The sequence below is a fragment of the Syngnathus acus genome, chromosome 20 (genome assembly GCF_901709675.1).
Source record: "Syngnathus acus chromosome 20, fSynAcu1.2, whole genome shotgun sequence".
Taxonomy (NCBI): Eukaryota; Metazoa; Chordata; class Actinopteri; order Syngnathiformes; family Syngnathidae; genus Syngnathus; species Syngnathus acus.
The window spans coordinates 2,293,007-2,314,961 of NC_051104.1; the positions used below are offsets into that span (position 1 = coordinate 2,293,007).

The 21,955-nt window shown below is 50.9% G+C and overlaps 1 protein-coding gene across 2 annotated transcripts in view; it reads left to right on the plus strand.

Moving 5' to 3' along the window:
• Positions 1 to 21,764, plus strand: part of gli3 (GLI family zinc finger 3) — a 57,182-nt gene extending 35,418 nt beyond the window's left edge. The window contains exons 5-15 of one of the 2 annotated variants that reach the window (XM_037279511.1): positions 5,622 to 5,833; positions 7,297 to 7,473; positions 9,763 to 9,964; positions 11,079 to 11,307; positions 11,873 to 11,986; positions 12,301 to 12,441; positions 15,942 to 16,091; positions 16,179 to 16,343; positions 16,430 to 16,711; positions 17,405 to 17,777; positions 17,881 to 21,764. In XM_037279511.1, the coding sequence (XP_037135406.1) occupies positions 5,622 to 5,833; positions 7,297 to 7,473; positions 9,763 to 9,964; positions 11,079 to 11,307; positions 11,873 to 11,986; positions 12,301 to 12,441; positions 15,942 to 16,091; positions 16,179 to 16,343; positions 16,430 to 16,711; positions 17,405 to 17,777; positions 17,881 to 20,111 (4,276 nt within the window). In that variant the 3' untranslated portion in view covers positions 20,112 to 21,764. The remainder of the gene's footprint in view (positions 1 to 5,621; positions 5,834 to 7,296; positions 7,474 to 9,762; positions 9,965 to 11,078; positions 11,308 to 11,872; positions 11,987 to 12,300; positions 12,442 to 15,941; positions 16,092 to 16,178; positions 16,344 to 16,429; positions 16,712 to 17,404; positions 17,778 to 17,880) is intronic. The other variant, XM_037279512.1, reaches the window with a different exon arrangement.
• The last annotated feature ends 191 nt before the right edge of the window (positions 21,765 to 21,955 follow it).

The following is a 21,955-nucleotide window of genomic DNA, read 5'->3' on the forward strand; positions in this document are numbered from 1 at the left end:
CTGTTTTGTTATTTACATAAACTGTTGTCAGAGCGCCCAATCTGCGCATGGAGGAGCGGCGCGCCGCTTAGCATAAAGAGCGCAGCCTTATCGCAAACCAGCTCCCCCTCCCGGCCCCCCATCCAGATGGGATGAAGCTGAGCGTGTGCACACTAATACACACTTGCGCACACACACACATGCATAGTGGAAAACAATAGGAAGACAAAAGGCCCTTGTGTAGTTTTGTTGTAAAAAGAAAGTATGCGTGTTTTTCAAATATTTGCTTATGTTTGTCTTCTTCAGCAATTGATGGTCTGCATAGTTTTATTGCAGAGAAAAAGTTCAAAGTTACGGAGAAAGAAAAAAAAAGTTGTAAGATTGGAATGTTCTGAGAATAAGCCAGAGAAGGATTGCGTAATAAATCACAGCCATAATTAAGCACGCGTGTCCAATCATCTCCGTCCACATAGGGGGCGCTGTCACACATGCGTCGTCCGCTTCTTCATCTTCCTCTCCTTTTGTCGCGGGTCACCTCTCGTCCGTTGGCGCCTCCCTTTCGACTTTCCCACTCCCTGCGTTTGTGGTGATGATGGGGGTGTGGTGGGGGGGGGACAGGCGGTCACGCAGTGGCTCTTCATGATTAATGGTGTTTATTCTTGACAGAAGCCTCCCTTTATTTATCTGCATTGCAGCCCGGCTGATACTATCAGTCACCTGAATGAAAAATATTCAGTCATACCAATTTTGCAGTATAATTGAGTAGAGTCACTTCCTTTCACTGTCCTCCTCCTCCCTCCCCCTCCTCCTCCTCTTCCTCTTCGTCCTCGCCGGCTCTCCGAGCTCTATCTGGCAGCCTTATCGTCGCCGCGGTAATTTTTCGCGCCGCGTTTGTTTGATATGGAGAGGCTGGCTTGAGCCGCATTTGACATAAAGCCTCTTCAATTTTCGAGCGGCGGGAAAAAAAAATCCCGAACGTTATGCAGCACTGTGTGAAAATGCAGCAGAGAAAGGAGATAAATAGACGGGGTAGATTCAAGCTGCTTTATTATATCAGCAAGTTTTTTTTTTTTTTTTAGGACCCTAAATGGGCTGCTCCGTGCACTCCGCTGGGATGTTTTTGTTGTATTTGCAGACGGGAGTGGAGAGCCAAAAGGCCAGAGCAGTGGTTAATATGTCTGCCTCGCAGGTCTGAGATTCTGGGTTTGAGTCTGGGCTGTGTAGGTTTATTCCCACATTCCAAAAGCAGCCACGTTCACTTTAATGAAGTCCAAATAAAGCTATTTGCAGACGAGAGTGGAGAGCCAAAAGGCCAGAGCAGTGGTTAATACGTCTGCCTTGCAGGTCTGAGATTCTGGGTTTGAGTCTTGGCTGTGTAGGTTTATTTTCTTCCCACATTCCAAAAGCAGCCATGTTCACTTTAATGAAGTCGAAATAAAGCTAATTGACCTAAATTTTAATTTAACTTTCACGAAAGAGCTTGTGCTAACTTTCTAAATGACTCGTGTGATTTATTCTATTCTTAATCTGTAAATGTATCAAGTAACGTGTCATTTCAGTACATTAACAAAAGGCGAGGGGAGAGGGGACTATATTCATCCCTTGTTTGTAGCATGTTAGCGGATTAGCGTTTCTTAGCAGCAGTCATTTGTCCCCAGCCATTCATGTTTGAGGTCTCCATTTGCGGCTCCCCCGTGGAGCACAAAGGAGGTACGCGTCTGAGGGGACCTGATAACAGGCAGGTGTGTGTGTGCATGTGCGTGCGTGTGTCCTCTGCGTGGCCTTTTTTTTTTTTTTTTCTTCTTTATAAACCAATCACATGGCTCTTGCGACGCTTACAAACACAGCATCCAACAAGGAGCAATTTTCTCTGCTCTGTTTGAACATCTAAAGTTGAGATCCTTCTTTGCCTCTTCTTCTGGCCTCTTAATTAACATGTCTTGCAGTCCAGCTCAGCGCTGCCAGGCATGTTGTGGCACAAAGTGGTACTGCGCTCTAAATTCCGACTAGCCTATACGGTTGTGAAATCTATGGAAAAAAAATTGGCGAAACTCTACGAAGCCTTCTTCTTGCCACAATACAAACGTGGACTTTGCATTAGTCCGATCGAGACGTCCAGACCCGACGAGTCCACTCCGGGGGGCCACTTACTGCCAGCGAGCAAGGAGAGCCGGCCAAAGGAAGGCGGGCCGTCGTAAATCCGCTCTCTCAAACAGCGGCGTTCTTTATCGCCTCCAAATTTCACTCCTTTTACACCAGCCAAAATGACTTTGCAGCGTATAAAAGCGTTCGTCTTATCAGATGTGACGTCCGTTCCTCCTGATAGCTGATCGCTTCATGGCAAAAAGACTGTCTTGTTTTATAGAGTGAAATAATATAGTGGAGTGCAGCTTAAAAAAAAAAGTTCTTTTTTTTAACTTCAATTTTTAAAATTATTTTTATTTAAAATATTGACATCTAATCCATCATAATTGCTAATAGTGTTTTTTTTTTTATAAAGTACCACAATGTGAAATTTCAAGTGTACTGAATAGAACGTAATTATCATTGTAAATAATGATCACACTAATGAAACCAAAACATAATTGCTGCATAACCATAAATTGATTGAGTTTTCCCGCAGCCGTTTAGCGTTTTTCTGCATAACGCCGCCCCGTCGCGTGGGCCTCGGATGCGAGCGCCATGATGAAATATGAAGGGGCGCCGCTTGACGTTTTATTAGTCCAACAAGATGGATGAAATGGCCGCCGCAAAGTAGGCCGGTCGGCCGGCCGCTCGCTGGCTTCTCCACTGGCGCCCGAGCTTGTTGGGCTTCTCCATCCTTCCGCACTAATGCCGCCAAGTGTGTATTAAGAGCCAGTGATGGATTTCATGGCGGAAAAGCCGAGATTCTTTCCGTCTCGTACCTGATGCTTCGCCTTTGTTCCCTTGCTGCTTTTGCTATGATGCAGCTCGGATCAATCCGAAGGATTACGCGTCTCCGGCGGCGCGTCTGTGCCGTCTTGCGGCGCGAGCGCTATTGTTTGTGACGACTTCAGGCCCGACCACGCGGCCGCTCGGTGATGCGGCGGATTGAAAGGGAGGGAGGGGGCGCTACCATGCGGGGTTGAGTCACGGAACCACGCCGATTTCCCTCGCCTGACACGCTTGTGTGTGGGGGTCAGGGGTTGGAGTTTGGAGGGGGAGCGGGGTCTTTAGCTGCAGGCGCTGGGTGAGCCCCCTGCGCGCAAAAGAAAAGATGGATGCGCTTCCTTCCTGTTTTTGTTGTGAAGCGGCCCGCTAGCCCGGGGCGAGCCGCAGGAAGTCAAAACACTGACAGCTAATTCCGCTGCCGCTTAGACTCTCACCTTGCCCTCACCTGTAAACACAACAATGCTACTCGCTAGTTTGCGGCCAGAAAAGTCAAGCTCTTCGGTCGAACCCAGGGGGGCGGACCGTCCTCACATTTCTGCAAGATAGAAAAATCGTGTCAAAAAAATAATTTTACCCCTCCTGCACGCTTTAAAGTTTCCCTTAAAATAGTTGAGTGGTGTCAGGAAGGTCACTGGTGTAAAAAAAAAAATGTGCCAAACAAATCATGCGAGTGACTCGCCATGGTGCCCCCTGCAAGGACAACAGTGGAAATTCATCAAAGTGGAACCTTCCAAGCAGTGCTTGTAAAAAGATGTGGATTGTTCCCTGATTCGTTTGATAGTTCCGGGGTGGGTGGGAGGGAGTTGCGGGCATTTTGTGTAATTTCTCTTTCATGTTTCCTCAGTAGACTTGTTTTGTTCTTATCTCGTTGGCTGGAATGAGCTCTGATTGCAGCGTGTAAAAAAAAAAAAAAAAAAAAAAAAACGCCCGGCAATGGGAAGTTCAAAACTAGAATGGAAATCTGTCAAAAGCCGACGATCCACATTTGGATCATACGTACGCACTTCCTCTGAAAAAATGTAAAAATAGCAAAGATGGCAGTTAAAGTGTCCAATCGGGTTGGTGTTCTGAACTCGACGGGACCTTGAGTAGAAAGCCTGACCCCGCCCCCTTCCAGCTGAGGCCTTTGATGTTCGGGGGAGGGCGCGCCCCACCCATCAGGGTCTCGCATATTTGGTCCGGGTGCCCAGCAACTCCCAGCATCATCCTGGCCAGGGCCTTGGCACGTTTGGCTGCGGTAGAACGAAGAAAAAAAAAGTCCAATCAAAGCTGCGCCACTTGTAAATCAAGACTGTGTTTCTTTGCGGTGCAGAGGTATTCCGACGTGGCGCACTTCCTGTTGTTGCAGACCGCTGTGTCAACACCGGTCCGGTCCGGTCTAGCAGCCGCCACCGCCACAATGATACCTTCAGTGTCCGAATGAAGCCGTCAAGCAAACGACAAAAAAAAAGTGTCTGCGTTGACGCGACCTCGCTTTCCAAGCATAAGACGAGTCTCGCTTGGACACCGTGGAGGAAAAAAAAAAAGCCTCAAACATCTCCCGGCGGCATATTTATACCCTGGCACATCCAGTCGAGCAGGAGCGGGAATAAAACAACATCCTGTGGCCGCCCCGCGTGTTAACATGCCTCGTCGTAAAAGACGCCGCTTTGAGCCGCGGGGAAGGAAATGGATTCCACATGTGCGTTACTAACCCTTTCCTTGCACGCCGTCGGCTGGACATCATCGGGGGGGCTTTGGGGGGGGCCGCGTAAATCTTTGTGAAGGTGTGGGAAGAGTGACACGTTGGCTTCATCCACGATACCGGACAGTTCGGTCGCTTCGCTCTTGCACGCAATATTGGACTTTGCAGGTGATGACTCCTCTGAGCTCATCAGTACGGCACTGTCGTTCTTTGCAGAGGATCAAGAATTCCCTGTATGACTGTTACATATTGTGTCTGTTTTTTTAGCGCCGCGATATCGATGCTATCTGATGTTAGCATTAAGCTTTGCGGAATGAAATGATTAAAAAAAAAAACGGGATCAAAGTACAAGTTTAGTGTTGATGTGTGTGAGACATGTCATCACACACTCAAGCGCAGTGAAAGCCTTGAACGCACTCCAGCAGACCCTTTGGGCTAATTAAAGAAAGGCGCTGTTAGCAGTGAACGTGTGTTCAAGTGTGTGTGTGCGCGACCTTTAATAATGTGTGCAGAGCTCATTATTGGCCCCGGGCCTGAGCTCTTTCATTAGCTGTGGAGCAGAGACGGGGGAATCAGGGGACGGGGCGGAGGTCGTAATTGGGCCGTTCCGCTCGCCCCCCTTCGAGGCTCAAGGTCACGGCGAGACAAACTCTTCGGCCACGTCTGGCCGCTCGCTCACTCACCCCTCCCTCGCTTCCTCCTGGGGTCTTTGGTCACAGCGTACGAGGGTCTGCTGGGAGGAGGAAGCGAAGAGGGGGAGATGCGGAGGGGCTAATTCGGTCTAATCTCTCAACCCGTTAATGTGCGACTGATATGTGGATTTCTCCTCGTCCTCGAGGGGGGGAGGCCTTTGTGATGAAGGCCGTCATTAGGAAGTTTCCTACCCCTCCTAGCCAATTACAAGAATGGAGACGGCAGAAACTTTTTGTCCGCTTTTATTGCACACATCAGAAAAGATGAAGAGAATAAGTTCCGTGGAAGTGCTCATTATTGGACTGATCACATGTTTCAAAGTTGATGACTGATTTTGTACCCCTCCCCGCAGGCCTCCGGCGCTGGCGGGCAGTCCGGCCTTCTCGGACATCTCCCTCATCCGCATCTCGCCGCAGCGCAACCCTTCGGTGGGGGCCGAGTCTCCCTTCCACCCGTCGCACCCGTACATCAACCCCTACATGGACTACCTGCGTTCCCTGCAACCCCTGGCCAGCCCGTCCATCTCCGTGCTGTCGGCCACCAGAGGCCTCAGCCCCGCCGATGGTGAGAACTGAAAAAAAATGTCTGGTAATCGCTGCCATTGATTAGTCAGCTTTGATCAGGACGCACCCGATTGCTGGGATCAGGCTATTTCCTGGCGGGTGAGAGGCAAGCAGATCCGTCTCTATTAGGACCCAGGGGCTCGCTCAGATGCTATCCGGCTGATGAGGGTCATGTGATGGGGGGGTGGTGGGGGGGGTGGCTCAGGAGGCTAATCCTTTTGATCTGTGAGTCATGTCCAAGACCAGCAGGGTCACTTACTGTTCCACCACAGCAGGGGAGGGGAAGGCGGGATCTGTAATAAGTCTTTGATGAAAATATGTTTACATTTGATAGACGCCATATTTGAATGTGAACATTTTGAATTCATTATTTTGATTTGTTTGCATCTGTTGAAATCGTGTTTGCGCTTGTGCAAATGACACCACTTCATTAGGTACACCCTCTTTGGTTTTAGTTCTTGATGAGTCTCACTTTAATTTCCCCCCTCTATGCTCTTGATCTGTACACTAATTAGCTCTTTTAATCAGCGCTCTGGTTAATTAACTCATCCGTGGCAAGTCGCCTTCTTATTGGACACTTAAAAAGGAGCATTTGAGTGCTGATGAATGACTGAACGGCATCTAATGGAGCTTTAAAAGTGGGTGGGATCCTCCGTTCGCTCATTGTGTGTTCCATCAGCAGTAAAAGTGCCCAAGAACAAACACACACGCAAGATGCCCCCAGGATGGCACTAGGATGCCAGCGTTCCTTCTTTAGAAAGCCAAGCAAAGCTCTCCTTCTTCTCTTTCTCGGTGCAGCACGCACACATGCGTCCTTCTGAATGGGCCACATTACGGCTCAATGCAAATGCAAAGCTCGGGTGGAACCGCTCAGACAATCGACAAACTCCCCACTTCTAACAAGGATATAATACCCAGATCAAATTAATTTAGCTTCCCCCCCACCACCCCCACTTATGCTGCCAATCGCATGCAGGAAATCTCCTCATCGCGTCTTTTCTGGAGAGAGTGGCGGGGGGGGGGGCGGGGTCTGTGGTTCTGAACACATTCCATCTTCGCATCCAAACCCGCCGTCTTCTTTCAGGGAATATTTGCATAAGGAAAAGCCACCAGCGCCAGATGTTTATTTTTAGGCAACCGTTGAAGGACTTATGGAACGCCATAACGAGGGGGAAGGACTCGGCGAATGAAGGCGAAGGCGGAGTGAAGGCGGGATATCCAGCGCTGCTGCGTGCGGCCAAGGTTTAGGCCTTTTGTTTCGCCGCTTGCCTATCTGCGCGCGGCAGATAGCTAGCTACACGTGCCAACGAAAACACTCGACGTCAAAAAAAAGATCAACATCTCAAAACCCGGTCAGATGGGTCAGTTGGACCTGCTGCATGACCATATAAGAAAAAAATCAAAGGGTGCATTACAAAATGCTTTGCAAGTGTTTTCAATTTCAGTTTGATTCATTTTCAACAGGAACTTGTGTGTGTGCAGCACCCCATGCTGGCCTGACTCCTTCCGAATACTACCACCAGATGGCGCTGCTGGCGGGCCACCGCAGCCCTTACTCGGCCGACTTGCTCCCGTCCGTGACCTCGGCCGGGGCGAGCGCCGCTGGCGCCCTGCACATGGAGTACCTGCAGGCCATGGACAGTAAGCGCAAAACCCAGACACCATCTGAAAATTCTTTTGCACGATGAAATATCACTAAAATTTACAAGATAGAGTCCCTTTTTAAAAAAAATTTAAATGAAAAGCTGACGCTCGATGCTTAGCTAAATAAGAAGCGGGGCGAGGTCGGAGCCGCGCCTCGTCGTCTTGCCGACAAACTAATTAAAAGTCAACAAAGTTTGCGCGGCTATCGGGAAATTAATTGCTGTTAAGCGCCTATTGGAGTGTCCCGCCATTCATCACGGGGGAAATCCTTTCTTCTTTGTCACGTTTTAAGATTAATGGAGTGAAACAAAACAATTAGGGGCACGTTTTAGCGGCCGTGCGCTGCTCTTTACTTAAAAGCGGCTTGTGATCATCGGCGGCTAAAAATTCATCGGCAGCTAAAATACCAACAGAATGGACTCCATTAGGAGGCTTTCCGTGATAATCTGAACGAGGGTGACTTTTGGAGCGTAATTAGCGACAGTGTGAGCTGTGCTAAAGAAACAATGGGCCTGTTAGCCTCGTAGCGCTTGTGTCTCAGTTCCCACTGCCTAATTAGTGCCAAAATGCTCGGATAATAGCGCGATTGGATTCATTGCCCGATTTGTGGTCGATTAGAACCTACTTTCTCTCATCATCACAAGTAAATGTTTGAATTCAGGTTTGCTAGCCAATTAGTCAGTCGAAAAAATGAACACAAACAAGCATCGTGCTAAAGCTAATTGTATCAAAAGCGCTAAATTACAAAATATCAACAAGAAATAGGCATTAAAGACCCAGTGTGAAGACAGCTCATGCTATTTATTCTGAAGATGTCTCAAGATGGTGAAGGAGACTTTTCCGCATGTTGGGCTGGGCTGGCGCCCGGGATAGAAAGGCCTCTCGGGACTGATGTTTATTAGCGCGCCGCTCAAATGATGAATCGGCCTCACGCCGGGACAGAGAGAGAGGGCCGTCCCGGCCCCCCGAAGCACAACTGTCCCTCTAATTTCCTCTTGATTTATGGACAGCCGGCCCGCTTATGCGCCGCCTCATTAATTTCTGTGGCCGCGCAAGGATTCCGATAGCGGACTGACAGAGCCTCCAAAAACTTGCCAAACAGGTATGCCGACGTCAACCATGGTGGGAAGCGGACAAATAAAATCAAGACATCACATTCAGGGACCCCGAAGAATCGATGTGCGTGTTCTTGGAAATCTTTTTGGGAACCTCAAAAAATTAGCGCCAGACCCATATGGATTTTTCATGTTAGAAATTGAACAGGAAGTCGGCCATTTTGTTTTGAATCAGTCTTTTGGAGCCATATTTAAAGGTGAGTGTGTTACCAAACTCCGACTAGCAAATTTGCCCAAATGAGTCGCAATTGGAAGCAGGTGTCCTCGATCGATGGACAATGCTCTCAAATGTGGGCGGAGCAAGTTTGATGATCAGTTTGAGGATTTGTTGTGGGAAGGGCCTCGTAATCGTAGACTTGGCAATACTTTCTCCATGTTTGTTTATGTAAAGGTAGTTGTTGCTTTGCTTAAACCCTTATGTACAAACCCGCCACAACAGTTTTGACACACACACGCACACACACACGCTGATTAACATGTGAATGGAGCGTTCTGTAATCGTTGGATGTGTCAACTGAAGAGACGGAGCATTTACATTTGGGAGATGGATGGATTGTTGTGGGGGACGTAAATACGGGGGCGGCTGTGTGTGCGTGCGAGGGGGGGGGGTGATTTAGACTGCGTAAGCCCTTTTTGTTTGCCTTTTATGAAACAAGCCGAAATGTTTTATTTGCGAGTCTTGAGTCACAAAGTCATTGTGTCACAGTGCCGCATCCCTTCATTGCCCCCCCCCCTTCATTCCCTCCGCCCCCCAACCACTGTTGTTCGCTGTCTTGTTTGTGACATCGCCGTGTGAAAAGACAACAAAAGTCATGTTTTAATCTCCACCCGTGGCTCTTTGTGCGTGTGCGCAGAGAATGGCGGCCGCCTTTTGCCGCCTTTTTTTTTACCCATTCAAACCTTTTTTTTTTTTTCTTGATTGTATCTGAATGAGGAGTCAAATTGGACCGGGAGACGTATTAGCATACACCGTCGGAGCATTCGGCCCGACATGAAAGGCTTGTTTTCTTCGGCGTGAAATGCAAGCAGTGCATCAAGTGACAGCCGAGCACTCAGTCACGCCATCGCTTTTGTTGCGTGATTGACAAAGATGTCATCTGGAAAACTTTTGTAGTGCTTGAAATGAATTTCTTTTCCGGACTCGGAATGAGCTTTTCGGTCCTTCTCGCAGGTTCTCGCTTCTCGAGCCCCAGGCTGCCGTCGCGGCCCAGCAGGAAGCGACCGCTGCCCATCTCGCCCCTGTCGGAGCACAGCTTCGACCTGCAGACCATGATCCGCAACTCGCCCAACTCGCTGGTCACCATGCTCAACAATTCACGCTCCAGCTCTTCCACCAGCGGATCCTACGGACACCTGTCGGCCGGAGCCATCAGGTAAACCCGTCACCAATCACTCTACGATGAGTAAACATCAAACGCTTCAATTCGAATTGATAGCCCAAAATGAATTATGGCTCCGGTATAGACCCCTGTGGGACGCCACACTCAATGTCATGGTCTCACTAGGCGGAGAACCTCGCTGTGTAAACTCGCTCTGTTGTGACATCACAGCGGGGCATAATTGAACGAGGGCTCGCTCACAGACACTTTTTCAGAAACGGACGACAAAAGATTTCCTCATGTCGGCGTCGAAGAGTGTCGAATGTTGTGGGTGACCATTCATTGTGACGGCTCGCTCTCTCAGCGGTTCATAAGTCTGCCGATCTTATTACGGGCGCGGAGGGAAATCGATGTGCTGAGACGCATTTGGGGGCCCGCGTGCTTGTCATATCAGTCACGGGCGCGCCGCCTCGGCCTATTTGGGTCCTGTCATCGGGATGGCGGTCCGAGTCGGCGGCGTGATTGATCAGGCTCCCTGCGCGGATCGCTGATCAATGGCCACGGGTGGGGCCATGGATCTTTCCCCCGCTGCTCGTGATCTTCTTTTCCTCGGCCGCCCGTCCGTCTGCTGGGGTGACTGACGCCAGCCGCCAGGGAGGCGGCGGCTCCGGCCGGCTGAGAAAGGCTCACCCACACGGAGTCTTGACACCGATACTCTTTGGACATTTTGATTTTCAAAGCAAAACCTTCATCTGTACCACCAGGTAGAGCGACTAGAACAGAAGTACTGTATAAAAGTCACCTGACTGTTTTTTCCCCCCAGTGGATTCTAACTTTGCACTTGAAATCAACCTTCCTGTTTTTGCAAGGCTTTGATGAACCAAGCTCAATTTCACACTTTTTATTTATCGTGCGAATCGTCGCCCGCTCCGAGCATGTCGCCGCCGCCACTAAAGCTTCGCCGCCGGGCCAGCTGGTTCCGGCATTAGCGCAACCTCGTCTTCTGTCAGATTGTCCTCGGGGTGCTGGTGGGTGGGGGTGGGGTTGAGCAGCAGAGGCATTCTGCCGAGTGAGCCATCACTGGAATGATGCCACTTTGTTATTTCCGTTTACTTCTCATCTGAACAATTGTGACTTGTTGTTTGTGTGTGTGTCTGCTTGCGGCTAGCCCGGCGTTGAGCTTCGCCTACCCGCCCACGCCGGTGGCCCTACATATGCACCAACAGCTGATGGGCCGCCAGCCAGGTTTGGCGGGTTCCGCCTTCGGCCACAGCCCGCCGCTCATCCACCCGACGCCGGCCTTCGCTACCCAGAGGCCCGTTTCTGGCTTCGCTGCCGCAGCCGCCGCCGGGCTGGCCGCCGCCGAGCGTTCGGCCATCTCGGGCGACTCTTCGCAGGTGAGAGAAAGGGACGGCTCTGCCAACTTGACAAATGGGAATTGTGTGTTTGTTTTCAAGCACGTTGCAGTCCTTATAAAAGGAAGAATATGACACCTGACCGCCACCATTTCTTGATGTCATGTTTTCATAAGCAGCAATGTAATGCTAAATAAAAACAGCCGCGGAAGAAATGAAACTTCTGTATCTGTACTTGTACTCAAGTACAGCGTGCGAGTACCACCTCTGGCCATTCATCACATCACGGCAGTAATAGATACCATAGCCGCTGCCGCACGCCAGCCACGCCTCGCAAACGCCAGCCGTAGCGTCCGTCCTCCCGGGAGTTACGCCGCCCGACAGCGAGGGGCTTGTTAGCATCGCAGCTCGCCGCTCACTCCATTAATCACAAGAGAAGGGGGGGGCGAATATTGACACGGATGGATGGATCCAAAGGGGTTTTACTTGACTTCACCTGGCGCCGACTGTATGTGCGGGCCCACGCTTGAAGCGCCTATTCCGTCTTGACTCGCCATTGTGTCAAATGTACCAGACAAAACGAGGACATCCCGTTTTCCGTGTGCAGGCGAAACCCACCAGCGAGTCGGCGGTGAGCAGCACGGGCGACCCCATGCACCACAAGCGTTCCAAGATGAAGCCGGAGGAGGAGATGCCCAGCCCGGGCGCGCTCAGCATGCAGGTAAAAGCATGTCGTCCATGTTATTATACAAAAGTAGTTCCCACACACACACACACTCGCTCCCATGCTGGAAAAAAGCCGTAAAAATCGAAGTCTGCCTCTCAAGGCCAAATTCTCTGGGCCAGCGCCCAGTGGTGACTCGCGTCGCCGATGCCAAGCCGGACATGATATGGAGCTTTCAAAATTGGAACTTCAACATCTGTTTCCAGCATCGGAGCGGATTGAAAATATCCCCGCGTTTAATGTCAGGCTGCCATTTTTCGGCCAGTCAATTTGTCCGGCAGCTTGACTGAAGCGATGCGCTTGTGTGGCAGGATCACCCCGACGGCATGACGCTGGTCAAGGAGGAGGGCGACAAGGACGACGGCAAACAAGAGCCCGAGGTGGTCTACGAGACCAACTGCCACTGGGAGAACTGCTGCCGTGAATTCGATACCCAGGAGCAGCTCGTGCAGGTAAAAGTCCAAAAAACGGACACGCGTATCAAAAATAGAAGGTATGATGTGTTTTAATGGAAAATAAAGCATATTAATTGGGAGAGGGGGACCAATCAGTCAGTGATGCTTCTTAGGAGCGATCAAGTGTGTCTGTGAAGCTTCTTTGTGAGGTCACAGTGCTCAGCCAACAAAATCATCTCCTGTCAGACACCAAGTTGGAGGAGGGAGCGCGGGAAGAAAACGAGGATAGAAAGATCCGGCGCTCTGCGCGCTTGTCTCGTCTGCGTCTTGACACGGCAATCGTGGTGGTAACCTCTATCTATAATTGATATCCTCACCTGCCGGGCGCCCGCCTTTGAAGGGTGAGGCTCAAACGCTTGAGGAGCTTGACAACTTCTTGCGCCGCTCGCAGCCGGCGGGGGGGAGAGGGAGGGGGAAGGAAGGAGATCCCCTCGCAGCAGGTGGCCGCAACGTATGAGCTATTCTCGCTTTCTCATTCTGAACAAAATCCATTTTTCTCTTCAGTCTTTTTGCTAGTTGAATTCTCATTTGCCACACAAATGTCATTAAAAGCCAACCCCCGACAAGAACGCGCTTTTCCGCGTTGTGCCCCCCCCCCCCCCTCCTCGGTAATAGGATAAGTACAGTATTTGGACCACAGTGGGTCCCCCTCACAAGGCTGCTGTAGGGTTTGAGAGGGGAGGGGGGGGAGTCGGCTTGATGGGGCGGACGGGGGGGGGTTCCATATAAGCAAACAATAGAGGCCCCCTTCCCCACCTCCACATTTGTCTTCTGAAATAGCTTTAGGGGGGGAACTAAGAGAAAAAAAAGATGGCCGGGTGTAGACCTCCATCCAACAATATCCATTTGGATCAGGACCAAGTTGTTCCTATTTGCTCTGAGGACGGCGTTGAAACGTGGCCGCGCCTTTGCGCTTGGCCTCATTTTGCCAATTAAGCCTTCACACCACCCTCGTCGCGCTCCACCTTGTTCAAAAGCTCTCGGCGCATATTTTGCAAGCCTCAAACATGCCAAACGCAGGCGGCGCCGTGCGGCGCGGCGCTACTTTATCGGCGGTGCCGATAAGATAAACGTGGGATCTGTGCAATTTAGCTCACTTATCGGGCCGCGCCAGTCAGCACAAGCGAGGCGGGTGTCACTTTTACTTTGCGCTCTTTATTTCATTGATTCCATTTGTGGCACTCGCCTGCTCAATTGGACTCCCCTCTTGATTTCGGGGGGTGGGGGGGACCCCCAACATCCCCCCACTCTCATTTTCACTTTCATTTTCCCTCCCTGTCGTTTTTCCCCCCCAGAGGGACGACTTTTTCAAGATAAGGCCTGGTGGCTTCTTTAATGTCGAGCTTCAAGTGCTCCCCCCCCTTCCCCGCTCTCGCATAATGCGCTCGTATGGCCTTTCTACGCCATCTTGTATTGTTACTCAGTCCATGACAAAATTTGTGCCATCAACGATCACGAACGCAGTCTTAAGATTGTTGATTGCGTGCACTTGGTCCAATTTGGCCTTGGTGTGTCACCTCCATAGGGGGCGCTGGCGAGGGCTTGTTTGCTTTACCAATGTTGAAGGCACATCAACATCAAGTATCCGAGCAAAAATGCCATTACGCCCCCCCCCCCCCTCGTCTTCTAACTGCAGGCGCAGGCCTTTAATTGGTAAAATGCAGATTTTTTTTTTTCGATGGAGAGAAGGATTAGGCCGCTTATCGGCGTGGAGTATCTTGCCGCGAGATGAAAAGAGTGCGCTGAATTACACATGCCAACTGCGCCCCCCCCTTGCAACTGCCCCCCCCACGTCCCCACACCCTCTTTCGTCTTTTGCCTCGCCTCCCCGCGCTTTTACAACAAAGCGCTTTGCCGAGTGACATCACAAAAGAGCGTCTGATTTATTAGGCGGCCGCTTGATAAAAACTAAACGACGTTGCGGGTCCCGAGGCTTGTGGGGGAATTGCCGTGTAAACATTCTCATGCATGAGGGGCCGCGTACCACAGAGACTCGAGTGAGGACGCGAGGCCCGGCTGCAATTTGTACCTAGCACTATTTCTTCCATCAAGCTATTTTATTTCCCCGGCTGGTTTACGGCCAGCCCGTCCCAAGTGGGAGCTGATCACGTCAGTCACGTGACGGACAGCAAACTTGTTTATGTGCACAAATGTGTGTAAAATAAAAGTAGTGCTCTGGCACTCTGGTGTCCGAACTATGTTGAAGTAAGAGGAGGAATTTCATGGAGACAGGTCATTGTATTGCTGAGGTGCCATCGTTAACACTTACTAACACACAACTCATATTAATCGCGGAGGATAAAGAATATATGCCGGAGAGTTTTGTTATTTTGTGTTGCTGCATTGTTGAGTTCAAATATGAGTACTTTGTTGTATCAGTTAGCGTCAACAATGCTAATTTTATTTGCTCATTCTGCACTGCCTGTTAGCGTTCGGTTAGCAGTCATTGTGCCATCGTAACGGTAATTGTCCAAAACCTTAAGAGGAGAGTCAATTACTTCTCCCGCTCCCTTTGTGACTGCCGGGAAAGACGAGACTGAGAAAAAAGCGACTGCGTGTGCACGCGCAAGCGCAGCGCCCTCCCCGTCAGCCACTACCCCCCCTTAAATCCATCTTGGTGGCGTTTTTACAGTTGTGGTCCGATAAGCTGGCAGCAGGAAGATGAATAAGCGCCGCGCCGCCGCTATCAGCACCTGTTTGTCGATGCTCAGCATGGAGATTATTGATCCAATAAGAATTGCCATTAGCTTTCCCCTCTCGCTGTCAGCCGGCCGGCTCATGCATCACATCCGTCAAGCGCCTCCTTCATTTGTACAAACACGGGCGCCGGCGTGGATCCGTCCGCCACGCCGCCGCGCCGTCCGTCCATCGCTCTCGGGAGGATATCGAGCGGCCGCCCGACACAACGATCGCTCGCCGCGGGGATTTCCCTCGCAAAGTGGCGGCTCCAGGGCCTCCGACCGAGGAGATCAATCTCAGGAGACGAGGGTAGGGGAGGGGGGAACTTCACTTACGCTCATCGACCACACAATCATTTTCTTGTTTTGTCACTTTAAAATTAAACAAGTGCCACGTGAGAGTAATGGAGGGCCACTTTCCAATGAGCGCAGTTGTTCGAGCAGACGTTGCCAAAGTCGGATGCTTGCTGGGTCAGACTCAGGCCGAGGGGGCGGGACAAAGATGCCATTGTCAAGGAGGGGGTCGAGGCCCAGGATGTGACCCTGACAACTCCAAGAAAGCACTTGATATATTTTTTTCTTCAGACTTTTAAGAGCTTCCATTGTCCGCAGTCCCTTCAAGACCATTTGGATTATCTGCTGAGGTCAATGCGGGGTGTAAATTGTGTCCAATCGGGGCACATTGCTGACTTCACCCTAAAGGGGCTCACTCATAAAACGCTCTTTCAAAAGCCGATTGACCCTTTAAAAAACCTGAAAACCCAATTCTGCCAGGGTCGCTCAAGTCTTGGACTGAAACGTGTTCTCGTGTGTTTGCAGCACATCAACAACGACCACATCCACGGCGAGAAGAAGGAGTTTGTGTGTCGCTGGGAGGACTGCTCCAGGGAGCAGAAGCCCTTCAAGGCCCAGTACATGCTGGTGGTCCACATGCGGCGGCACACCGGCGAGAAGCCTCACAAGTGCACGGTAACGCTCGACCCAGCGTCCGCCCGATTCGACTCCTCGTGATTACATGAAACAAAAAATGTATGACGGATGCTGTCTGGCTTCTAGTTCGAGGGCTGCGCCAAGGCTTATTCCCGTCTGGAGAATCTCAAGACCCACTTGCGCTCGCACACGGGCGAGAAGCCGTACGTGTGCGAGCACGAAGGCTGCAACAAGGCCTTCTCCAACGCCTCGGACCGAGCCAAGCATCAGAACCGTACGCATTCAAACGAGGTATGCGCTTGCGCGTTCACCTCATGCGACCGGTGCCAACCACGATAAAAGTGTATCTGAGTAAGTTGTATTCTGGTTGTTGTCAGAAACCGTACGTGTGTAAGATCCCCGGCTGCACCAAGCGCTACACGGACCCCAGCTCCCTGCGCAAACACGTGAAGACGGTACACGGTCCCGAGGCGCACGTCACCAAGAAGCAGCGCGGGGACTACCCGCGGCCCCCCGCGCAGCCCCGCGAGCCAGGCGCCAACGGCCACGGACCGCTGGGCCTGGGCGGCTACACGGACCAAAGGGAGTTCAGCAACCACGTTACCTCCAAGCAGGACGACTGTCTGCAAGTCAAGTCCATCAAGACAGAGAAGCCCATGGTGAGACTCTAGCTCAGAATGGGCTTCGGTTTACACTTGGTTTCCGTGGAACACCCCTTAGTGTCCCCCCCCCCTTAGTGCGGTTGACTTGGACACTTTGTTGTTTGCTAGCTACACTGGACTTAGCCGTCGTGCGTAATGTAGCCTCGCAAACCGTCACCGCCTTTACGGGTCGTTCTCCGCAACTGTACCTGGGGGGGGACATTGTTTACGAAGCCATCAAAGTGAATGCACTGCAAACTTCTTCTAACAAGTGCATGTTCTCTTCTATCCAATGCTTGGGCATTGCGCTTGTTGTCTTCTAAGGACAGTGGGTAATCAGGTGAGATGGGCGTGAAGCCTGCATTTTCTCCTTATTTCTGCATGTACTCCAGATTCCTCCCGCATGTCCGATTCATTGAAGACACTTCAATTGTTCATTTGTGTGAATATAAGTGTGAATAGTTGTTTGCCTATGCGTGTCTTGCGATTGGCTGGCGACCAGTCCAGGGTGTAACTTACCGATCTTGTAAAATCCGCTTGGCTCAAGTGCACAAAACGTAACATGAAATGTTAAAGGGGCTGTGAAAGTTGCCAGGTGGAACACCGAGTCTTTTCAAGTGACGTAATCCATGTCTTTGGCCATGAAAGCCACGGAACCCCCATTTGGGATGTTGTGGTGCGACTAAGTAAGACTGTGGTGTGTCCTCCTAGACGTCTCAGCCAAGCCCTGGCGGTCAGTCTACATGCAGCAGTGACCAGTCCCCCGTCAGCATCTATTCCAGCGGTGGAGTCCAGCTTACTGTGAGCGCCGGACGCTCGCCAGGGGAAGAGCTGGACGAAGAGGAAGAGGAAGAGGTGGGCCATCGGGGCGGGCCGGCACCCGTCATGGACTCTACCGTCTCTACGGCAACGGTGGCCGCGCTGACCCTGCGGGCGAGGCGCGGTGTAGGACGCCCCCTGCGCTGGATGGAGCACCTGAAGATGGAGAGGCTGAAGCAGGTGAACGGAACAACGCCTGGCCCGGGGCCCCTGGCTCCCACGCCGCCCCCCAAGGGGTCCATGCTTGCGGGCATCCAGGGGAAGGGTGAGTCCTCATGGCTTTTTCTCAAATACTGATGATAAGCACATGTTGACGCTAAAAAAAACAGATTTGAGTTCAGTCCATTGCCGTGTGTGTGCCTCCTCAGGATGCTGTCTGGGCAAGCAGTGGACGTCAGTCGCTCCTCAACCGCCTGCTCTCCCCGAGCTGGGCGGCACGACCGAGTTAACGGTGCTCAACTTGCTGCGGGACCGGCGCGACAGCAGCGGGAGTGCCGCGAGCTCGGCCTACCTGAGCAGCAGCCGGCGCTCCTCGGGCATCTCGCCGTGCTTCTCCAGCCGCCGCTCCAGCCAGGCGTCACAAAGCGATGGTGCGGCAGCCGCCTCCCGCCACCGCCGCCGCCACAATCTCAGCTCCACCGACTCGTACGACCCCATCTCCACCGACGCCTCCCGCCGTTCCAGCGAGGCTAGCCACTATGGAAGCGGGGCAATGGGAAGCGCCGGCGCACTTTCAGGTGGTCTTTGTGGCGGCGCGGGGGGTAGCGCGGACCTCGGGGGCTTCAGGGGGATGCTCACTTTAACCCCAGCGCAGCACTACCACCTGAAGGCCAAGTACGCTGCCGCAACCGGCGGACCTCCCCCCACGCCACTACCTAACTTGGAGCGCATGAGCCTTAAAGCCCGCATGGCCATGATGGACGAAGGCGGGGCCAACCAGCCGTTGCCGCCCCTCGTCGGGCCGCACCGCTGCTCCGAGACCACCAACGGTTTGGGTGCGCATTCGGGCTACAGGAGGAGGGTCTTCTACCCCGGTGAGGGACCCGCGGCAGCCAACCGGAGGGCCAGCGACCCGGTGCGGACGCAACCTTCCGACGTTTGCGCTCTCCCTCCCGTGCAGCGCTTCAACAGCCTGAGCAACCTCCACCCTCTTCCACCTCTATCCCACCACCAGCAGCAGCCACATCCCCTCGACATGCGCAACTTGAACCTGCAGAATTACACCCGCTCCGAGGGGAACTTGCAGAGGGGTTCGCAGCACCCAACGTACTCCTCGAGCATCGCCGAGCACGTCGCTTTGGAAGCTCTGGCAATGGAGGGCGACGGGGAGGTGTACTCTTTACTCGGAGATGAAGATATACTTCCAGATGACATGGTGCAGTATCTCCGCTCCCAAGTCCAGGCAGACGGTGGACCATACGTGCACATTGAGGACCAAATCGTCTCTGAGAGCTCGCAACACTCCATGGAGGGCACGGAGGTGATGAACTTCCAGGCCAACGATTGCCTCCAGCAGCAGCAGCAGCAGCAGATGGTCCAGAGGAGGAGCCCCAGCTTGCTTCCCATCCAGTGGAACGAAGTGAGCTCGGGTAGCGCCGAGCGCTCTCCACAGAGGGATCGCCACTGCTCGAGGTGGTCCGGCGGGCAGGCCTCGTCGGAGCCTTTCGGCAGGTTTGGAAACATGGTGGTGCAGCAGAACGCGCCGCCGGCTTTCCAAAACGGTTGCTCCCAGGCCAACCAGACGCAAGGCGCTGCGCTAGTGAAGCTGGAGACATCCCCCAACATGTGTATGGAGACCAGAGGAGTCGCACCCAATGGCTTGGCCAGGCCTCACTTCCCCAAGGCCACTGATGGACCTCTAACGCACCAAGCTTCCAGAACGCAGAACCACTTCCAGCAGAACATCAACACCAGGGTCTCTTGCCATCCCTTGACTCGGGCCTCCATAAACAATCTCCAAAGCTTCTCCCACGATAAAGTACATCATCCCAATCAGCAAGGCCCACGCCCGCCTGTCAACACTTACTGGAACTCGATGAGGAACCCTCTCAACCCCAGAAGCTGCACTGAAGTCCCGCAACTGCAGAATTGCGGGAATCTCTGTTCCCTGAAACTGGAGGCTCCAGAACATGGATACCTCCAGCAAGGCTTTGGTGATCCCACTTCCTACCAGCAAACTGATCTCAAGTCAGCCCCATTCCCCACCGTGGAAGACCACTACTTGCTGGACTCCGGCAGCGGTCCGGGTGACTCCGTCTCCCTGCTGTCTCCTGCGTCCGACCAAGTGACCAGCACGGTGGAAGGCGGGGCCATCGACGGCGGGACGTTGGCCGGGGGCGCCCTGGACGACGCCGTCGCTCTGGACTTTGGCGTTATGATGGAGGACGGCTTCGACCAAGGCAGCCTGGTGTCGGGCCCGTTGAGCCCCTCTGTTTTGCAAGGTCTGTCCAGGACGTCGTCGCGGCTGACCACCCCTCGGGCGTCGGCCACCTTCCCGGCCGCCGTGGCCCCCGGCGTCAACAACATGGCCATCGGCGACATGAGCTCCCTCCTCAGCAGCCTTGCAGAGGAGAGCAAGTTCCTCGCCATCATGCAGTAGTCCCCACTCTTCTCCTCTTTCTCCTCTCGGGAAAAAAAATGGTGTATGTGAAGGGAAAACATGGAATGAAAATGATGTATAAAATAATAATATTCCTCTTTTCGGGAATGAAGGCTGTTTTTCAAGCCCTTCTTTTTTTTGACAATGTTCACTTCAAACAGTATTCTTGCGTATTGTCACTGTTTTTGCTGGACACATTGTTGGGAAGAAAACAACAACAATATAGGAAACTGAGTAATAACGTATGTACATACGAACATGTATGTAGTCAAGCAGAGTCACAAATATTTGGTCATTTCACATCACACTTTTGTCAAATTTAGAGAGTTCAAATTTAGTAGTATTCAGATAAAATATCTCAAAGTTTGTTTTTAATGATCCCGGGAAACAGCCAAATTGATTCTGAAATGGCCGCTTCCAAGAAAAATGTTCTTTTCAGGCTCAGCTTCTTGAGACATTTTTGGGGCGTGAGTTGTACCAAATTTTAAGATGCTAGGCAAAACTGTCTTTGCAGGATAAAATTATCAAGTGTTTGTTTGCTGGTTGCATCATGTTTTGACAAATTCAGGAAGAGTTCCTGATGGGGAAAAGGTTTCCCAGACCAGTGTTTCTAGCCAGTGATGTTTTTAAGAGAAAGTACTGTGCCAAAAAAAAAAAAAAGGAAGGAAGGAAAAAGAAAACTCGGCTAAAACAATCAAGTGTTATGGTTGAATTTGTCTGGTGCGGTACACCAGTGTATATAGTCGAACAGTGTTTTTATATTCTCCTTTTTCAGGTGCTTACTCACATATGTACTTTTGTCTTACTGGACGCTGACGCTGGTCCAACAGCACATGACTTTTTTTTTTTTTTTTAATCCTGTACAGTGATGTTTGATTATTTTTTTATGATTTTGTCTTCTCCAAAGCTCTTAAATTCCGAATGTGTACCGCCGTCAAGTATTGCCGAGACGTCGTCGCCAGTGTTAGTCTTATATTGTTGCTTTGCCTTTTTTTTTTTCCATTTTCAATTTGTACGTGTCCGTAATAACAAAAGTAGTTCAGCATAAAAGCATTGAGGTACAATTTTTTTTTTGTCTGGTACGTTTTTATCGCAGGGCATTGTTTTTTTCTTTTGTTTTATTGAATAATGGGGAAAAAAATGAACTATTTCCTTTTAAAGAAGGAAAATTGCATTGAGGTATGTGCCTTATACGTTTCAGTAAAGAGAAGAAACACTGCCAATCTTACATTGTGAATAATGAAGAACAAAAAAAACTAAACGTGAAAAAAATGAGCATTTATATGAAAAGAAAAATGTCGAGTTATGGAAAAAGTCCAGATTTGTCAAATGCATTCTCATTTCATTTTGTTTCCACAAGTTAGTGCTTTTTTTTTTTTATTTTTTTTTTTTTTTAAATCTCTATATATGAGCATACATATCTATAAAAAAAAAAGTGTCCATATGTTACGCTTTGTGTAGGAAAAAAGGAAAAAGGGGAATGAACATCCTGGGGGCCAGCAGGGGCGTCTGGGCCCTGTGCTGGAGGGGGTTGGGCCTCCCTCATCGGCCCAGCTGGCCAGAGGGGCCGCTCGCTCGCTCGCTCGCTCAGTTATTTTATAACTTGACTCCAAATGTTTGTATGGTTTTAATAAAAATGGAAATTATATTTGACTTGGTGTTTTTCTTTCTTTCTAGATTTGTAAGTGATCCTCACCCACTGACCATCTTTATAAGCAGTAAACCTATTGCAGTTAAATTAAATACAAGTAATTATTTTCATTTAATTATAAGTGAATCCTTAACACTAAAATATTTCATTTATTTTATCGATGTATTTATTTATTGTGTGGGTGAATAATTAC